Raw genomic sequence first — 20,646 nt, 5'->3', positions numbered from 1 at the left:
GGAAAAGGGAGAGAAGGAAATGTAGTAGGTGAATATGGATTGGGGCTAAGAAATGAAAGAGGAAGCCGCCTTGTAGAATTTTGCACAGAGCATAAGTTAATCATAGCTAACACTTGGTTCAAGAATCATAAAAGAACGTTGTATACATGGAAGAATCCTGGAGATACTAAAAGGTATCAGATAGATTATATAATGGTAAGACAGAGATTTAGAAACCAGGTTTTAAACTGTAAGACATTTCCAGCGGCAGATGTGGACTCTGACCACAATCTATTGGTTATGATCTGTAGATTAAAACTGAAGAAACTGCAAAAAGGTGGGAATTTAAGGAGATGGGACCTCGATAAACTGACTAAACCAGAGGTTGTACAGAGATTCAGGGAGAGCATAAGGGAACAGTTGACAGGAATGGGGGAAAGAAATACAGTAGAAGAAGAATGGGTAGCTCTGAGAGATGAAGTAGTGAAGGCAGCAGACGATCAAGTAGGTAAAGACGAGGGCTAGTAGAAATCCTTGGGTAACAGAATAAATATTGAATTTAATTGATGAAAGGCGAAAATATAAAAATGCAGTAAATGAAGCAGGCAAAAAGGAATACAAACGTCTCAAAAATGAGATCGACAGGAAGTGCAAAATGGCTAAGCAGGGATGGCTAGAGGACAAATGTAAGGATGTAGAAGCGAGTATCACTAGGGGTAAGATACGAGGGCAGTTCAATAAGTAATGCAACACATTTTTTTTCTCGGCCAAGTTTGGTTGAAAAAACCGGAAATTTCTTGTGGAATATTTTCAAACATTCCCGCTTCGTATCGTATAGTTTCATCAACTTCCGACAGGTGGCAGCGCTGTACGGAGCTGTTAAAATGGCGTCTGTAACGGATGTGCGTTGCAAACAACGGGCAGTGATCGAGTTTCTTTTGGCGGAAAACCAGGGCACCTCAGATATTCATAGGCGCTTGCAGAATGTCTACGGTGATCTGGCAGTGGACAAGAGCACGGTGAGTCGTTGGGCAAAGCGTGTGTCATCATCGCCGCAAGGTCAAGCAAGACTGTCTGATCTCCCGCGTGCGGGCCGGCCGTGCACAGCTGTGACTCCTGCAATGGCGGAGCGTGCGAACACACTCGTTCGAGATGATTGACGGATCACCATCAAACAACTCAGTGCTCAACTTGACATCTCTGTTGGTAGTGCTGTCACAATTGTTCACCAGTTGGGATATTCAAAGGTTTGTTCCCGCTGGATCCCTCGTTGTCTAACCGAACACCATAAAGAGCAAAGGAGAACCATCTGTGTGGAATTGCTTGCTGATCATGTGGCTGAGGGTGACAATTTCTTGTCAACGGTTGTTACAGGCGATGAAACATGGGTTCATCACTTCGAACCTGAAACAAAACGGCAATCAATGGAGTGGCGCCACACCCACTCCCCTACCAAGAAAAAGTTTAAAGCCATACCCTCAGCCGGTAAAGTCATGGTTACAGTCTTCTGGGACGCTGAAGGGGTTATTCTGTTCGATGTCCTTCCCCATGGTCAAACGATCAACTCTGAAGTGTATTGTGCTACTCTTCAGAAATTGAAGAAACAACTTCAGCGTGTTCGTAGGCACAAAAATCTGAACGAACTTCTCCTTCTTCATGACAACGCAAGACATCACACAAGTCTTCGCACCCGAGAGGAGCTCACAAAACTTCAGTGGACTGTTCTTCCTCATGCACCCTACAGCCCCGATCTCGCACCGTCGGATTTCCATATGTTTGGCCCAATGAAGGACGCAATCCGTGGGAGGCACTACGCGGATGATGAAGAAGTTATTGCTGCAGTACGACATTGGCTCTGACATCGACCAGTGGAATGGTACCGTGCAGGCATACAGGCCCTCATTTCAAGGTGGCATAAGGCCGTAGCATTGAATGGAGATTACGTTGAAAAATAGTGTTGTGTAGCTAAAAGATTGTGGAATAACCTGGTGTATTTCAATGCTGAATAAAACAACCCCTGTTTCAGAAAAAAAATGTGTTGCATTACTTATTTAACTGCCCTCGTAGATACTGCCTACAGGAAAATTAGAGAGACCTTTGGAGAAAAGAGAATCACTTGCATGAACATAAAGAGCTCAGATGGAAACCCAGTTCTAATGAAAGAAGGGAAAGTAGAAAGGTGGAAGGAGTGTATAGAGAGTCTATTCAAGGGCGATGTACTTGAGGACAATATTATGAAAATGGAAGGGGATGTAGATGAAGATGAAATGGGAGATACGATACTGCGTGAAGAGTTTGACAGAGCACTGAAAGACCCGAGTCGAAACAAGGCCCCCGGAGTAGACAACATTCCATTAGAACTACTGACGGCCTTGGGACAGCCAGTCCTGACAAAACTCTACCATCTGGTGAGCAAGATGTATGAAACAGGCGAAATACCCTCAGACTTCAAGAAGAATATAATAATTCCAATCCCAAAGAAAGCAGGTGTTGACAGATGTCAAAATTACCGAACTATCAGTTTAATAATTCACAGCTGCAAAATACTAACGCGAATTCTTTACAGATGAACGGAAAAACTGGTAGAAGCCGACCTCGGGGAAGATCAGTTTGGATTCCGTAGAAATGTTCGAACACGTGAGGCAATACTGACCCTACGACTTATCTTAGAAGAAAGATTAAGGAAAGGCAAACCTACGTTTCTAGCATTTGTAGACTTAGAGAAAGCTTTTGACAATGTTGACTGAAATACTCCCTTTCAAATTCTGAAGGTGGCAGGGGTAAAATACAGGGAGCGAAAGGCTATTTACAATTTGTACAGAAACCATATGGCAGTTAGAAGAGTCGAGGGACATGAAAGGGAAGCAGTGGTTGGGAAGGGAGTGAGACAGGGTTGTAGTCTCTCCCCGATGTTATTCAATCTGTATATTGAGCAAGCAGTGAAGGTAACAAATGAAAAATTCGGAGTAGGTATTAGAATCCATGGAGAAGAAATAAAAACTTTGAGGTTCGCCGATGACACTGTAATTCTGTCAGACAGCAAAGGACTTGGAAGAGCAGTTGAACAGAGTGGATAGTGTCTTGAAAGGAGGATATAAGATGAACATCAACAAAAGCAAAACGAGGATAATTAAATAGGGTGATGCTGAGGGAATTAGATTAGGAAATGACACTTAAAGTAGTAAAGGAGTTTTGCTATTTGGGGAGCAAAATAACTGATGATGGTCAAAGTAGGGAGGATATAAAATGTAGACTGGCAATGGCAAGGAAAGCGTTTCTGAAGAAAAGAAATTTAACATTGAGTATAGATTTAGGTGTCAGGAAATCCTTTTTGAAAGTATTTGTATGGAGTGTAGCCATGTATGGAAGTGAAACATGGACGATAAATAGTTTGGACAAGAAGAGAATAGAAGCTTTTGATATGTGGTGCTACAGAAGAATGCTGAAGATTAGATGGGCAGATCACATAACTAAAGAGGAAGTATTGAATAGGATTGGGGAGAAGAGAAATTTGTGGCACAACTTGACTAGAAGAAGGGATCGGTTGGTAGGACATGTTCTGAGGCATCAAGGGATCACCAAGTTAGTATTGGAGGGCAGCGTGGAGGGTAAAAATCGTAGAGGGAGACCAAGAGATGAATACACTAACCAGATTCAGAAGGATGTAGGTTGCTGTAGGTACTGGGAGATGAAGAGACTTGCGCGGGATAGAGTAGCATGGAGAGCTGCATCAAACCAGTCTCAGGACTGAAGACCACAACAACTACCACCTTCATGCTACCACTCCATGGTGAGTCATCACCTAGTATGCATATATAATGACTTTAGCTCACTCTATCATCTGGAATTTGTTAAAGCATGGTTATCTGTGAGGAATGAATTGACTTACCCAATCGTTTAGTGTGATTAAAGTGCCAAAATTGGACACACCACACTGTTGTGTAAGGGCCAGGGATCATGTTGATGTTGAGAGAAAGCATCCCATGGATAAGGATCGCAACAACACGACAAACGAACAACATAAAAGTGTTTACTCCTCCATGTTATATTAATTGTTGCCAAAGTCACCCTGTCTGGTGTTAAGATTGTCCTGTGTACTTGAAAGAATTAAAAATTAAAGAGAAACGTCTCACAAAATATGCTTCATTGAAAACCAGACATTTGTACAGAGCACAGCAGCTTCCGTCTGCTATGCCATTTGTCACGACAGTGCAGAAACAGGTGCAGTGCAGAAACAGGTGCAGACATACATTCCTAAAAGTTTTATACATTGTTCCTTTTCTGACTCATTTCTGCCCAGTACTAGATAGAGGTTTTGATTTTGACCCGTCTTCGCAAATAATCGGTTTTCTTCACATTTAGGGTTAGCCTGTTGGGATTGAACTGTGCAAGGCCTTAAGGACTGTATCAGTTGTAGTGGACAGAGGTTCTGTAACATCACTCACTACTACGCTAGTGTTGTGTGCACACATGATCGTGGCAGCATTTCTGTGGTGTGTATTTCACTTACTTATAATAAGGAACAGAAGTGGGCCTAATACACTACTGTGGGCTACATCTGTTTCAAATTTCCTAGTGTCAGGTACTTATCTGATTTTGTGATTTGTACGAGATGATGTGAGTTCCACAACCTGTAATCTTCGTTGCATATATGGTTGATCCCATTTGTTTTTTCTTTTATCTCCTTTGCATTCTACTTACCTGGAAGGATTTCATGACTATCTGTATTGAAAGCTTTACAAAGCTCTAAAAGTAACTTTAACAACACTGTTGTTGTTGAAACTTCCTGCCAGAGCAAAACTGTGTGCTGGACCGCGACTCAAGCTCTGGGCCTTTGCCTTCATGGGCAAGTGGTCTAGCAATTGAGCTACCAAAGCATGCCTCACAACCCGCCCTCACAGCTGTTCTTCTGCCAGTACCTCGTCTCCTACCTTCCAAACTACACTGAAGCTCTTGTACAGAGTTTGCAAGATAATTGTCATTATCCAAATTACTAACCATTTTGTCGGTGTATTCATTTATCATTGTTTCTGTAATTCTACCTGGTTGAAAGTAATTGTGATTATTGTGGAGTAGTCTGTGATCGTATTAAGTACTTCGTGGTTCGTTGTTTCATTAATCTTTCAATTACTTGAGAGAATGCCAAGAAGAGCGAAATGTGTCGGTGATTTTCAGCTTTGCCTATTTCCACACTTGAATAAAGGTATCACTTTCAATATTTTTAATCTTTCACTGAACATACCCTCAATGAATGATAAATTAACAATGTAGACTAAAGGCTCTGCAATTTGCAAAGCACTATGGGTTGTAAGTGACAATGGTACTTCACGAACATCAGCTAACATTTTGCATTTGAGACTTTTAATCACCATTACTACTTCAAGCTCGTTAGTTGGAACTAACCTCATGCTGTATGCTGGTGTGGAAAACCTGAGTTTATCCTGATTAGTGCAATTCAAGCTAAGTGTTTTGAATGCTTTTATAAAGTAATCATATATGTAATTTGGCAGATATTTGTTACCAATATTGATATCAACATTTTTACAAAATTACACAGAGGTTTCGAGTTATTGCCCATCATTCTCATTATGTTATTATTTGGAATTACCTGTTGATATATTTTCCTAAAAGTATCTACCTATTCTATAAACTGGGGCTCCATGGAGCTTTTCTTTTGCTTGTGTTACAAGGTGGCATTCTGCCCTTATCACAGCCAGTCATTATCCAGCTTTCCTTTGCTACTGAGAGATTGCTGCAAGGAGGGCTCCAGGCTTAACTTCTGCTAACAGAAAAGTTTGCAACAATCCCTTCTTTATGTGGGAGCATGATTCAGCAGCAACAACAACAACAACATGTGGTCTCAACAGTATGTTATCGTATCTCTGTGAAAATGCCTGGGATTCATCTTTGAATGTTTTAATTTAATATATTTTTGACTTAATTTAATATTTTAAGTTAGTATATTTTCCTGGTGTGTAGTAAAACTAACTGTATGGAAAAGATGGTGGATTGGATAGTCAACTGCTTCGCCTGAATCTTAGAAAACAGATAGCTCCTTAGTCACTTTCAGTGTGGATGCAGGAGATAATGTGACCTTAACAGTCACAAGCAGTACTTAATTTTTAAGGGAGTCTGCTGAGTTACTTACGTTAAAAAGCACTGTGCTGTTATCATTTGTACTGAACAGGGAAGCTAATTTAGATCAGTGGTTTTCCTGCTTATATCTTGAGGATCTGCACATCGTGTACAGTTCATGTGTGTTTGCAATACTGGAGCAGCCGAAGTGTAACAGAGGGATGAAGTTTCTCATCCACACTAATTCTTTTTACATTCTTCAGACCCTCTAGCAAATGTGTCCAGCAGAGAAAATTGTCCAGAAAATACAGGAGTACCTCATTGTGTTTCAACAGCTTTGGGATAAGGTTTGGGCCACTTTTTTCTGCTACCAGGGCACATAAAGAGAAAATGAGCTAGCTGAAGTTGTATCTGAGGCGGCCTGCCTGATTCAGAGAATCGGAGATAGTCTATTCCCTTGTGAGCTTTTGTCTTACTGTTGAGCATGAGGATCAAGCAAAAATGTGGAAGAGTTGCTAGAGAAGGGCAATAAGCTGCAGATAGTGAAAGCAGTGATCCAGCTGTGGCATTGCTCTTGGTCACAGAACTCTCTCGTCTCTGTATGGAGGACAGTCCTGTTGTGTGTGATGACGTACTCCAGAGGAAAGACTCCATTTGTTGTGTTGCTGGCACTTTTAATGGAGTGTGTTCTGTATTCTGACAAGAGAAGAGACAAAGTGATGTGGTAACCTGCACTCTATTTTAGTTGATAAGGAGAAGAATGTGATTAAAACTGTTAAAACATTATGCATTCTTTGCATTCTAGCTTTTATGTTGGAGATTTTAGTAGGCAGTAGAGTGACATGATCATCTGTTATTTGGTGATAAGTCAACTGCATGTATTTGGTGTTGTACTTGCATTCTTCTGTTTGAACTTTGTTCTTATTCGTTTTAAAAACTGATGGGTGCAAACAGTATCATTCAAAGCAATCTCTTTCATGGATTTTAACAATACCAGAGAAGGAAAGTTGCTACTCACCATATAGCGGAGATGCTGAGTCGCGATAGGCACAGCAAAAAGATTCACACAATTATAGCTTTCGGCCGTTAAGGCCTTTGTCAGCAGTACACACACACACACACACACACACACACACACACACACACACACACACACACACACATGTGTGTTCCTTTTCCACATGGTGCCCTGTTCGTCATTACTGATGCCACCTCCCTAATGCCCATGGCCTTGTCGCTGTTGATCCCTATCTTTCCCAACGCCTGATGGACTCCAAACGTACAACCTCCTTCCTAGTCACCATGAGCAACTATGTCCGCAGCTCATGGTCTAGTGGCTAGCATTGCTGCCTCTGGATCACAGGGTCCCGCGCTCAATTCCCGGCTGGGTTAGGGATTTTGCCTGGAGACTGGGTGTTTGTGTTGTCATCATCATCATTCATGACCGTGGCTGGACTGGACTGTGCAAAAGAAATTGGACTGTGTTAAAATTGGGCCTTTGTACGGGTGCTGATGACAACACAGTTGAATGCCCCACGCATCAATCATCATCGTCGTCATCGTCATGTCATCATCATCATCATCATCATCATCATCATCATCAATAACAACAACAACTACTACTACTATATTCTCACCCACAATCACTTTTCCTTTGAAGGCATCACTTACAAAATAAACCCAGGTTATGGTTATGGCATGTGCAGCCTGTCCAGAGGAATCCTTTCTGATCACCCAGAACCCCAAACCCCTCATGTGGTTAAGATTCATTGATGACATCTTCATGATCTGGATCGAGGGAGAGGGACCCCCTATCCACATTCCTCCAGAATCTCAATGTCTTCTTTCCCATTCACTTCACCTTCCTTAACCCAACAAGCTACTTTCCTCAATGTTGACCTCCACCTCAAAGATGCCTAAATTAGTACCTCCGTCCATATCAAACCTACCAACCACCAGCAATACCTCCACTTTGACAACTGCCACCCATTCCGTACCAAGAAGAGCCTTCCTTACAGCCTAGCCATCCGCAGCAGTCACATCTGTAGTGATGGGCAGTCCCTCTCAAAATACACCAAGGGTCTCACTGAGACCTTCACAGACTGTAATTACCCTCCCCACCTTGTTCAAAGGCAGATCTCCCATGCATTATGTCTCCAGTCACCCAGTACCTCCCACAGTCCGACCACAGAGGAGCATTCCCATTGTGACTCAGCACCACCCAGGACTAGAGCAACTTAATCACATTCTCTGCCATGGTTTCAACTACCTCTCGTTGTGCCATGAACGAAATGAGGAATGCTCTACCCACTATCCTTCCCACTCCTCCTACAGTGGTATTCCAATGCCTACCGAACCTACGTAATATCTTAGTCCATCCCTACACAACCCTGCCCCCCAACCCCTTGCCTCATGGCTCATATCGCTGCAATAGACCTAGATGCAAGACCTGTCCCATATATCCTCCTACCACTGCCTACTCCAGTCTGGTCACAAGCACCACCTGTCCCATCAAAGGCGGGCCTACTTGTAAAACCAGCCATGTGATCTACAAACTAAGCTGCATTCTATGTGAGCATGACAACCAACAAGCTATTTGTCTGCATGAATGGCCACCTACAAACTGTGGTCAAAAAACAACCAGACCACCCAGTTGCTGAGCGCGCTGCTGAATATAACATTCTTTATTTCAGTGGCTGTTTCACAGCCTGTGCCATCTGGATACTTCCCACCAGCACCAGCTTTTCTGAACAGCCTAGGTGGTAACCCTCCTTATGATATATCCTATGTTCCCGTAGTTCTCCTGACCTCAACTTTTGCTAGTCGTCCTTTACCCATCCATGCCTTCCCATTTTCCATTCCACCTCCACACAGCCCCCTATTCCACCAACACACCCACAGCCTTTTTTACTTCTCTCCTTTTCTGCTGCAGTTGCCCCCACCCTCCCCTCAGTGTCCTCCACCTGCTCTCCATCTAACCTCCCGACTGCTCCTAGCTGCCCTACTGTCTCCCCACCTCATTCCTGCTTGCTCCTACAAGCAGCATTTTTACCGTCCCCCACCCCTACCAATTCCCGGCTCCTGCTCCAGCCTCCTCGCTGTCTGGCCTTGGCACCCAGAGACTGTGAGCGTGCATGCATGTGTGTGCGCGCTTGTGCATGCGTGTGTTCCGATCCGAGCTTAGCCTGATCTCCTATAATCTCATTGTTGATTAGACATTGAGACCTAACCTTCCTTCCTTTTCCTGCTGAAACAGAATTGTGTAGAGTTGCATAAAGGAGAAGGAATACTTTCATCGAAACTTCCTTGATGTCATAGCCATGTTTCGAATTGTTCTGAAGATGTGGGCATTGAAATTGCGTTTAACCAACATTATAGTACAGATTTAAATGTGACCCATCTTGCCATTCAGCATGCAAGTTTCAGAGATCGTACACCCATTGAAGACTCAGTGATATGAATGCTACCAGTCCAACATGGAGCAGATAGCGCTGAACCTTTGACATGGCAGCAGATACACACCTGTTGTGCCTCATTGACAAGCACAGACTGATGATGAACCTGAATGGTTAATTACAACCATGTCTAGTGTAATAGCCACGTTGCTTGGTCCTCGTTGCTTTGTATTACCCTCTTCTATCCATTGGTTCCTTATGTACATCTCTGTTGTTGCACTACACCCTGTATGAGCTGCCATGTCTTGGTATGACAAACAGGTTTCTTGGAGACCAATCATTTTGTCTTGCTCAGACTAGCTCACATACTGATGATGTTGGTCTCTTTGCAGAAACAGGGCATATTAGCAGTTGTATCCAATTTGCATTTCACTCGATAGTTCATAATATACTGAGGTAAGGCACAGCACTGACATTTCTGATCGTAAAGTAGCAGGTGCTGATAAGCCTACTTCTGTTCATTTCTCTGCAACTTTAATCATTTATTGCTTTTATATTGTCATACTTCTCTTCAGAGTTTGCATTTATTCAAGCCACTTTTCTGACCTGCCGGAGATGGTGATCGTGCTGGACCTGACGGGATACCAATTCGATTCTACACAGAGTACGCGAAAGAACTTGCCCCCCTTCTAACAGCCATGTACCGCAAGTCTCTAGAGGAATGGAAGGTTCCAAATGATTGGAAAAGAGCACAGGTAGTCCCAGTCTTCAAGAAGGGTCGTCGAGCAGATGCGCAGAACTATAGACCTATATCTCTGACATCGATCTGTTGTAGAATTTTAGAACATGTTTTTTGCTCGCGTATCATGTCGTTTTTGGAAACCCAGAATCTACTCTGTAAGAATCAACATGGATTCCGGAAACAGCGATCGTGTGAGACCCAACTCGCTTTATTTGTTCATGCGATCCAGAAAATATTAGATACAGGCTCCCAGGTAGATGCTATTTTCCTTGACTTCCGGAAGGCGTTCGATACAGTTCCGCACTGTCGCCTGATAAACAAAGTAAGAGCCTACGGAATATCAGACCAGCTGTGTGGCTGGATTGAAGAGCTTTTAGCAAACAGAACACAGCATGTTGTTATCAATGGAGAGACGTCTACAGACGTTAAAGTAACCTCTGGCGTGTCACAGGGGAGTGTTATGGGACCACTGGTTTTCACAAAATATATAAATGACCTAGTAGATAGTGTCGGAAGTCCCATGCGGCTTTTCGCGGATGATGCTGTAGCATACAGAGAAGTTGCAGCATTAGAAAATTGTAGCGAAATGCAGGAAGATCTGCAGCGGATAGGCACTTGGTGCAGGGAGTGGCAACTGACCCTTAACATAGACAAATGTAATGTATTGCGAATACATAGAAAGAAGGAGCCTTTATTGTATGATTATAGGATAGCGGAACAAACACTGGTAGCAGTTACTTCTGTAAAATATCTGGGAGTATGCATGTGGAACGATTTGAAGTGGAATGATCATATAAAATTAATTGTTGGTAAGGCGGGTGCCAGGTTGAGATTCATTGGGAGAGTCCATCAACAAAGGAGGTGGCTTACAAAACACTCGTTCGACCTATACTTGAGTATTGCTCATCAGTGTGGGATCCGTACCAGATCGGGTTGACGGAGGAGATAGAGAAGATCCAAAGAAGAGCGGTGCGTTTCGTCACAGGGTTATTTGGTAACCGTGATAGCGTTACGGAGATGTTTAGCAAACTCGACTCTGCAAGAGAGGCGCTCTGCATCGTGGTGTAGCTTGCTCGCCAGGTTTCGAGAGGGTGCGTTTCTGGATGACGTATCAAATATATTGCTTCCCCCTACTTATATCTCCCGAGGAGATCATGAATGTAAAATCAGAGAGATTCGAGCGCGCACGGAGGCTTTCAGACAGTTGTTCTTCCTGCGAACCATACGCGACTGGAACAGAAAAGGGAGGTAATGGCAGTGGCACGTAAAGTGCCCTCCGCCACACACCGTTGGGTGGCTTGCGGAGTACTAATGTAGATGTAGATGAATGTGTGTGTGTGTGTGTGGGGGGGGGGGGGGTTATGCACTTGCATTTGTGTGTGTGAGTAGCAACCTATACTTCTCCTTAGATTGTTGAATATAAAGTGATACATTATTAGAGTTTGATGTAATTTGTAAAGCATGATTCAAAAATAAGTCTGAATAAACTGTTTTTGTTGGAACATTTGATTCTCTCTCAGCATAGTTTGCATTTGTATTGAAAGTTATGTGGCTGATACTGACACACATCAGTTTCTCCACCAGACCCTAAAAATTCATTTCAGTTGTACAAAATTCCCGTAGTAATACTGCCAAAATCTAAGTAGAATTGTTTTTCACATTTAATTTTAATTGACATTTATAATTATGGTAGCCATTATACTTTTTAATTTTTCCATTGAAATGGCTTCCGACAGGATATCCTGCAGTTGTTGGGCAGAGGGGCTTACAGTCATGAGAACTGTTAACACTTTCATTTGATGGTCATCTGTTGTTATTCTGCATTTCCTCCTGGCATACTTGAAAGTATGTTGCAAGTAAGAAAAATACATGTTCATTCATTCACACATCATCTTCCATTGTGAAGAGCATTGAGGAATGTGCAGCAAGTTAAACTATACATCGTCAGAAACTGTTACTGCAGGAAACTTCTGTAACATACACGAACAACCAAAAGAGTTTCTTCTAATCCACGTACATTATTAAATTGTGAATTGCTTCTAGATTAAACATGGTATGGAAACTACTGGTGGAATGTAAGTATTAAATTGGCGTATAAGTTTGTAGCGATTTTGTTTTGCATGTTGCTACAGGTTACTTTTCGATTGTCATTTTTTATTTGTAATTCATGTTTAGTATTTGAGTTTACATATTGTCATTTTTTCTTTTGGAGATAGTGAGTAGAGCTACGGACACTAGGAATGGAGTGCCAAGTGGAGAAATTGGAACATTTTCAACATATTATTTTGTTAGAATTCATTAGAGGGATGACAGCAGCAGAGACAGCAAGAAACATTTGCACCTCATATGAGGATAATGCCATGGACAGAGTATGTCAAGAAAATTGTTTTAAGGAGGAGTGTTTTGACATCAGTGACACTGTACATTTAGGAAGATATTTGGGGTTTGGAGAAGATCATTTCAATGCATTGATCATAATGATCCACGTCAGTGTACTCAGTAACTGGCAAATGTGATGAACTAGGAACATTCCACCATCATGTGATAGTTGCATGCAGTGGGAAAGGTTAAAAAATCAGGTGTGTGGCTACCACTTGCTCCAAGTCAAAATCGCAAAAATCTGCAGGTGCCCATATGTGCATCTCTGCTTGCCTCATTATCAATTGTCGACAACTAAGATGTCTTGCAAATGCAGTCTGAGAAAAACAACCGGGAGGACTGCATGAGGTGATGCTATTCCACGATAATGCCTGTCTGCATTCTGCTAGATTGACAAAAAACGCTATACAGCAGTTGAGTTGGGAAGTCATTCTGCACCCGCCTTATTCACCTGATCTCATGCCCTCAGATTTTCACTTTTTCCTCTAACGAACAACCTTAAAGGAACATCCTTTACAGATGAAAATGTGCTCCAAAGATGACTCAACTAGTTTTTCACCCCAAAATCACACAATTTCTACAGTCGCAGAATCAAAAAGTTAGCCCAGCGTTGGTAGACTGATGCGAATAATGAAGGAGAATACATTATTGATGACAGAGACTTTTGTTTTGCTTATCTGTTGTGTTTGTTAACCTTATGGAAAAACGCTGAGAACTTCTGCACCAACACAATAATTTTAGGAGTAACTGAGTAGTAGAGATGTTCAGTTATCAAAAGCCACGTAAGCGAGACAGAGAACTTCTCTAGCTCTCGGACCATATGCTTTTCCGAGCTGTAAAGTACACGCACGGCTGCATCATGTTGACTTACTACATTGTGGCGGAGTGTCAGCCAGGTTGTATGGGTGAGGGGAGAAAGGTGGCAGGGAGCAGTGGAGAGGGCTGGGGGAGGGTGGCTGATGGCTAGCTGGAAGAGGCAGCAGGGAGTACACATTGGTCCAGTAATTCACTCTTTTTTTTTTTCTTCAATTAATGATAGCAGCAGCTACAGTAGCAATATATAAACTGTTCTCCACCCAGGAGATTCTTTCTTGGAGTGTCATTTTAAAACTAATGCTCACTACCTTTAATGATACTGACTAAGAGAAGCTTGATGTGTTTCATGAAACTGACTTTAGAGACAGCTATCATGTTCTGAGAGGCCTTGATTTTTACATATAATGAGTTTCCAAAATCAGTGTATGTAATGCAAGGCAGTGACTTACTGTATGAAAGCCAGTGTATTTACTTTCTGCTTACATTGCAGGGCAGTAATAATAAATTATCCCTATACATTAATTGTTGCAGCTGGTGGAAATGTAGATGTTTATACACAGAATGCTCATTTAACATTGAACAAGAAGCAGTGGTTACAAACATTTGCTCAAGATCGTTTAAGTGTGAGCTGAAGCCTTATCGGTGCTTAAATTTCATTCCAGATAGAAGCTGCACTTGGAGACCTAACTCATCTTACTGGCCAATACCAGTCTGTTTCATCGAGAACAAATTCACTTCATCAAGTGAGTGAGCAACTTTTGGCTGACCAGGTGCGTTATCATCTTCAATAGAACTGGCTTTCAAGTCAATAATTTCATTAAATAGTACTTTCATTTGTTAATTCTCTTATATATTGACATTAAGTATGGCATTTAAGTTCATTAAAAAATCTTAATTGGTGTAAAATTACAGAACAGGGTGTACCCAATGTTACAAATGTTGCCAGTAACAGGGCCAAAGCCCGCATCTCGTGGTCGTGCGGTAGCGTTCTCGCTTCCCACGCCCGGGTTCGATTCCCGGCGGGGTCAGGGATTTTCTCTGCCTCGTGATGGCTGGGTGTTGTGTGCTGTCCTTAGGTTAGTTAGGTTTAAGTAGTTCTAAGTTCTAGGGGACTGATGACCATAGATGTTAAGTCCCATAGTGCTCAGAGCCATTTGAACCATTTTTGAACAGGGCCAAAGGTTTCAGAACACTTCCTTTTACTTTATCTGTGGTGTACTGTGTTAGATCTTTTAGAAGCTATGAAGTCCTGTGAATTTGAGAGAACTACTTCATTATTTTCATTTCATTTTTTTCTGACAGTGTTTCTAGAATGTGTGTTTAATGGCTTTTTGTTCTCCATTTAGGTGAAATTGAATGGACTTTATGAAGAAGTGAACAAGAGGTTGCAGTATTTCACATCTGTTGACAGCCTTTCCAGCCGACTGGCATCACCGACATTGTCAGTAGCGAGTGACGCTTTTGTAGATATTTTAAATCGTCTGGATGAGTGCATAGAGTACATGACTGTTCATGTAAGTATACTCTTCCTGTAAGACAGTTCAAGCTTTCAGTTAGCATTATAAATATTATATGTATTCCTTCCCATGCATTTGTTTTGACTGCTGAGTGAAGAAGACAGTTTTGGAATGTGTGTAAGACTAGTCCAAATGTAACAATTTGATTGGTCAAAACTCTGTGCGCATCATGGAGACGCATCCATTATATGTGAACCAAACATCTGAGTTAGAATTGGAGATGTTAGCAAATTTGCTCGACTCTGTGAGCATAAATCACATCTGCACAGACAAATTGTAGTGTGTTGGCAGAGATCATTGCAAATCTGGCATGCATAATGACTTTGAGTCTGCCTTTTGTTTTGTCTAGTCTTTCTCTTCTAAAGTGGCTTGTAAGAGTGAGTTCATTGCTTACATTTCTTGAAATACACATTTGTGGAAACTTAAGAGCAGTAAATACAGTGATCGGGTTAAGAATGCAGCTACTTATAATTTTAAAGGTCTGTAATGGGTTGTTGGTAGATTTCAGTCAAAGACCCCTCATAGACCAGCCCTAGAAATTATCAAAATATAAGGAGTTCTAAACATGTGTAAAAATGTAAAACAATTACTTGTAACCTGTCACAGTGTACGTATTACACAATTGATGATGTAGTTTACTTCGTGAAGTACATATTCAGAGCAGTATATTTTAATTTTTTAGCTATTATTTCACTCAGTGCTTGGTTGGATATTGCTACTGTAAATTCTAAACTTGCCTAACTTCTACCTATTGCAACAAATTGTAATATTGTTATCTGACACTCATGTGATGAAATTACTTTCCTACTACAAGTATTTTGCTATTATGTGAAGAGTTAAAAGCACCAATAGATAATTTCATGACTTCTAACCTGGCCACCTTCAGTTATTTGATGCTGATTGGTAAACCAATCTACATTGTCAGATAATAATATTGTGAATGTTTGCAGATGAAAGATACCGTGAATGTGGGAAGCACTTGGAAAAAATTGACAGATCTTTGTATCAAGGTGGTGAAAAAGCTTTCTCCTTATCTCAGGTGGTTGTTGTTGTTGGTTTTTTTTTCCAGTAGCATTTCTTTACACATCATTTGTTTAGGGAAGGATTCCTTGCAGCAAGAGATAAGTTCATTATTTAGTATATGTTGATAAATAAATAAATTGAAATTTGACTTGATAATGAGCTGTCATAAATTAAATTATTCAGGTGTTCTCTTTCAATTACCTTCAGTTTTTTTTTCACAACATTCAAATATTGCTAACATTTTCTACTTCCAAAAATTTCATCTTTTTCGTAACATATGATCATGACCTAAGCATCTTGTCTGCCTGGAGTGCAGAATGGAACTGCTGTGAAAAAATTACATATAGCAAAGAGCATACAATAAGTGCTCTTTAGTATTTCAACATTTCAATTTTTACTGAATTTACTTTCATTCAAAAATATTACATTAATATGGTCCCTATAAGTTATTATTTTTCTTCTTACAGTCATATTGTTTTGATATAAATAACATTAAATGTCCAAGCCATGATTTTGAAGTGGGTGGTGCTTATGCCATCTATCTTCCATGTAGCTTATGAAAATACTGGAATGTAAATTACATAGTATTACTGAAAGTGACCAGTTAAATTACTTCTGTTATTTATAAAAATGGTATTTCATTTTCAACTACAAGTAAAGTATACAATGGAGAACCAATTTCTGAATAATGTTATTGTGGTCTTTGGTCCGAAGAATGTTTTGATGCAGCTCTCCACGCAACTGTCCTGTGCAAGTTTCATTATCTCCTAATAACTACTGCAGCTCACGTTCTTCTGAATCTGCTTACGGTTTTCATCTCTTGGTCTCTATGATTTTTACCTCCCACACTTCCCTCCAATACTGAACTGGTGATCCCTTGATGTCCCAAAATGTGTTCCCTCAATCAGCCCATTCTTCTAGTCAGGTTGTGCCACAAATTTCTTCTCTCCCCAATTATATTCAGTACCTCCTCATTAGTTAGATGATCCACCCACCTAATCTTCAGAGTTCTTCTGTAGCACCACATTTCAAAAGCTTCTATTCTTTTCTTGTCTACACTATTAGCAGTCCATGTTTAGTTTCCATGCACTCCGTTTTCAGGCCACGAGTGGCCTACCGGGACCATCCGACCGCCGTGTCCTCCTCAGAGGAGGATGCGGATTGGAGGGGCGTGGGGTCAGTACACCGCTCTCCCGGCCGTTATGATGGTATTCTTGACCGAAGCCGCTACTATTCGGTCGAGTAGCTCCTCAATTGATATCACAAGACTGAGTGCACCCCGAAAAATGGCAACAGCGCATGGTGGTGGGATGGTCACCCATCCAAGTGCCTGCCACGCCCAACAGTGCTTAACTTCGGTGATCTCACGGGAACCGGTGTATCCACTGCGGCAAGGCCGTTGCCTTGAGTTTCCATACAGTGTTAAAATTCATACAGATACTTTCAGAAAGGACCTTTTAACACTTAAATCAATATTCGATGTTAACAAACTTTTCCTCTTCAGAAAAAACACTTTTCTGGTCATTGCCAGTCTACATTTTATATCCTCTGTACTTTGGCCATTGTCAGTTATTTTCTGCCCAAATAACAAAATTCATCTTATGATGAAAGAAGCTGGGATTTTTTACTTCCTCTCTTGTTTTGCCATCTGCCTCCTTAAAATTCATTTTTTAGTATCTGGCTAACTACCATTAACATATGAGTGTAATCTGCATTTCCATAAAAGAGAGAGGTTGGCCCTCAGTTTTAAAGAATATAACACCAGATCTAATTTTGTGCTTAGTTTTATGCATGTAATTGATTTTCTAATTTATTTTGACTATTCCTAGTTAGTATCTTTTGTTATAGGTGAAATCAGTAATCGTTTTGTAACTTAAATTCTGTTGTTGATTTATAAACAAATATAAATTCAGTACTAAATTTAAACATTTGGAGGTTCAACTAATAGTATTCTTAAAGGATCTATTTGAAAACATGTTAGCAAAGCCAGCCCTTAATTAATTCCAAAGTAATTAATAGTGTTGTCAAAAGTGTTGTTTGCATAACAAGATTTGTTAATTTCATGATTTAAACAAATGATTCGGCCTAAGTCTTGTAGTAGAAGAAACTGTTAAAAAGAACCAAGTTTTCGATGTATTCAGTTAATTTAATGAGTTAAGTTTCAGTTGTAATTTCTGTAAATTTAACTTCAAACAATGTATAGTTTCAGTATCTACTATTGTGAGGATATATAAAGGCCCGGTTTTTGGTCACGAGACAGTCAATCCACGGCTGAGTTTCAGATGAGGAACCTGTGTTGGTTAGATCAACAACATTGCTCCTGTGAAATAAATGTAACACAATTAGGCCGTGTGTTAAAACAATGACAGTGTCTGATCCTTACATACCTTCTTATTCTCCAAGAACTGTGTGGTTAGGTTTTTACTGCCCGTAGATGTTCAGTAGTAAACTATAGTAGTATGTGGATGTTCACCTGCGAACTATTAGTGAGGCTTATCAAAAATTAAACAATAGTGCACTGGCCATATTAAATGTGTATATGGAGGATTGTGAACAGTGAAAGTAAACAACTGTGAAACGCAAATGTGCACCTGTCGACTACATCATTTAAAGTAGTCCGTGTTTGACTTCCACCCCCCATTTTTCAGTCAGTATAGCAACGCAATACGTTGACACCGAGGACAGCAAACGAAGAAATAAAGCAGGCAAACGTCTTCATCTACTACTTCAGGTGTCTTGAGTCCTTCCCCGTTAGTGGTGAATGCATGGAAAAGAGAGAAAACATTACTTGCATCACCCCTTGTATCCCTGCTTTCTAACTGATTAAAAGTTAAATTAACTACATCTTCTGGGTTATCTTCTCCTCCCTCCCAGTTTCGGTTTTCACTATTTGCTTTGTCACATGTGATAGTTTTGTGTCACTAAAAATAGATAAATAAAATAGATTTCCTATTCACATTTTTTTCCGCTCGACTTACTTTATTATGTTAGCACTATTGCTGCCATTCAAAAAATGTTTCCAAATACTTTGTTTTACAATGTGTGGAAACCATGGCATGCAGATCAGGTTATGGGTCAACTGTGGCAACAAGGTTGTGCATAGTCAGCTGTTGGTGGCTTCCACACACGTTGTCCCCAGTTTCTCATTCCTTGTCTTTCTGTGAGCATCCTTGGTGCACCTGAAACTTGAAATTAGTATCAGCAATGTAGCCTGACTTATTTCGAATCTCAGCTCCTCTACCAGTTTGTAATGTTACACCATTTCAAAATCTGCTGAAATGTGAAAGAATTTGTCACTGTTTGTGACAACAGCCAATATTGTGAACAGTTAGTCAGATGGGGGCAAAAATTCAACAAAGTACAACTATTTATCTTCTTCTTTTTCTTTTTTGCTGCAACAGCTGATCCTCGTAGATAATCTGGAATTCTTCCAATATAGACTTTACATGTGAAATGTATAATAATCAAGTTTACAGTTGCACTGTTTTAAATAATACTGTTTATTATCACATTATTTGGGCAGATGACAAACATAGATTCCCCTCAAAATCTTTCGTAAGACTGACCTGCTGGCTACAGTATTCTGCCAGTATTTATAGTAAACAGTATAATGGGTTAATTGTTATAAACAAGCTTTTAAGTGAGTTACAATCAAATATTTTACATTGAGTTGACAATTTGGACGGTAAAATGCTTCTAATTTACAGTTACATGTTTTTAAATACAAAGGTCACAGTAATTTTTGTTTTCGTAGTGAAATAAAAGATGTTCAATTAAACAATAATTCACTTATTTCTTTGCTCACAGCCAAACTAGTGAATAAAAAGAGTTCCCAGCATATACTGAGGGATCAAATTAGATACAGAATTTTGTATTATAGGCAGAACTTATGCCTCTGGCATGGTTATCAGAAAGTTAGATTTGTTTACATTGCCTAATAATAGTCTGACCACGAATTGTACAGTTTTAACATACAGTAGAGCGTCGATTATCTGAAGTAATTGGGGGACATGGGTGTTCGGAAAACTGGTTTGTTCGGATAATCGAACTGTACATGTTTATTTGCCAAAAATAAGTTTCGTCAGTATTGTAAACGTTTTCGAGTACATAATCTTCTTCCCTTAATACGTCCCTTAGTTTGACTTTGAAAGAATTAGCCGACAGTTTTTCTCCCTGTATTGGAAGATCACGAATGCCACGTCTTGACTTCAAGTGTTTTAACCAGCCCGTGCTCACTTTAAAGTTCGAAGGCCCTCCAAGTTTTTTGTTGAACTGCATTGCCTTCTCACACAGAATGTGACCTGAGATAGGTTCTCCTGCCAATCTCTCTTGTGTAAACCACTTGTAAACAGCATCATCTAGATCTGTATTAGTGGCGAGTTTCATAGTTTTATGGCTTGTTGATCCATCAGTAGAATTAAGCATAGCTATAAAATTTGCTATGCTCGTCTTTTGTTTTTTTATATCCGTAATTGTTGACTTCCCCACCTTGTGTTCATTGGATAAAGTGGTTGCAGATTCACCTTCTTCTAATCTTTTCATAATCTCGTACTTGTCCCTCATAGAAAGGACAATACGTTTACGTCTAAGCATTTTGTATCGTCAAGTTCACTTCTTCACTCAGCAGCACACAAGTGGTCGTTACAGAGAACAGAAGGTGACTGTTTGCACCGTGAGAAGCTCTTCTTGGGGGCGCGCAATCCTTCAAACTGCGCGGAGC

At 40.6% G+C, this 20,646-nt stretch overlaps 1 protein-coding gene and 1 pseudogene across 1 annotated transcript in view; one reads left to right on the top strand and one right to left on the bottom strand.

Annotated features, from left to right (window-relative positions):
* The window catches only part of LOC126456041 (conserved oligomeric Golgi complex subunit 3), a 116,712-nt gene that overhangs the window by 11,542 nt on the left and 84,524 nt on the right, over nucleotides 1-20,646 (top strand). The window contains exons 4-5 of the mRNA XM_050091799.1: nucleotides 14,049-14,156; nucleotides 14,733-14,900. Coding sequence (XP_049947756.1) covers nucleotides 14,049-14,156; nucleotides 14,733-14,900 — 276 coding nt within the window. The remainder of the gene's footprint in view (nucleotides 1-14,048; nucleotides 14,157-14,732; nucleotides 14,901-20,646) is intronic.
* Nucleotides 17,214-17,330, bottom strand: LOC126429006 (5S ribosomal RNA; annotated as a pseudogene).

This window comes from Schistocerca serialis, chromosome 1, assembly GCF_023864345.2.
Source record: "Schistocerca serialis cubense isolate TAMUIC-IGC-003099 chromosome 1, iqSchSeri2.2, whole genome shotgun sequence".
In the NCBI taxonomy this organism is placed as follows: Eukaryota; Metazoa; Arthropoda; class Insecta; order Orthoptera; family Acrididae; genus Schistocerca; species Schistocerca serialis.
Note: the sequence above shows the minus strand (reverse complement) of the source record. Positions and strands in the feature narration are given on the sequence as shown.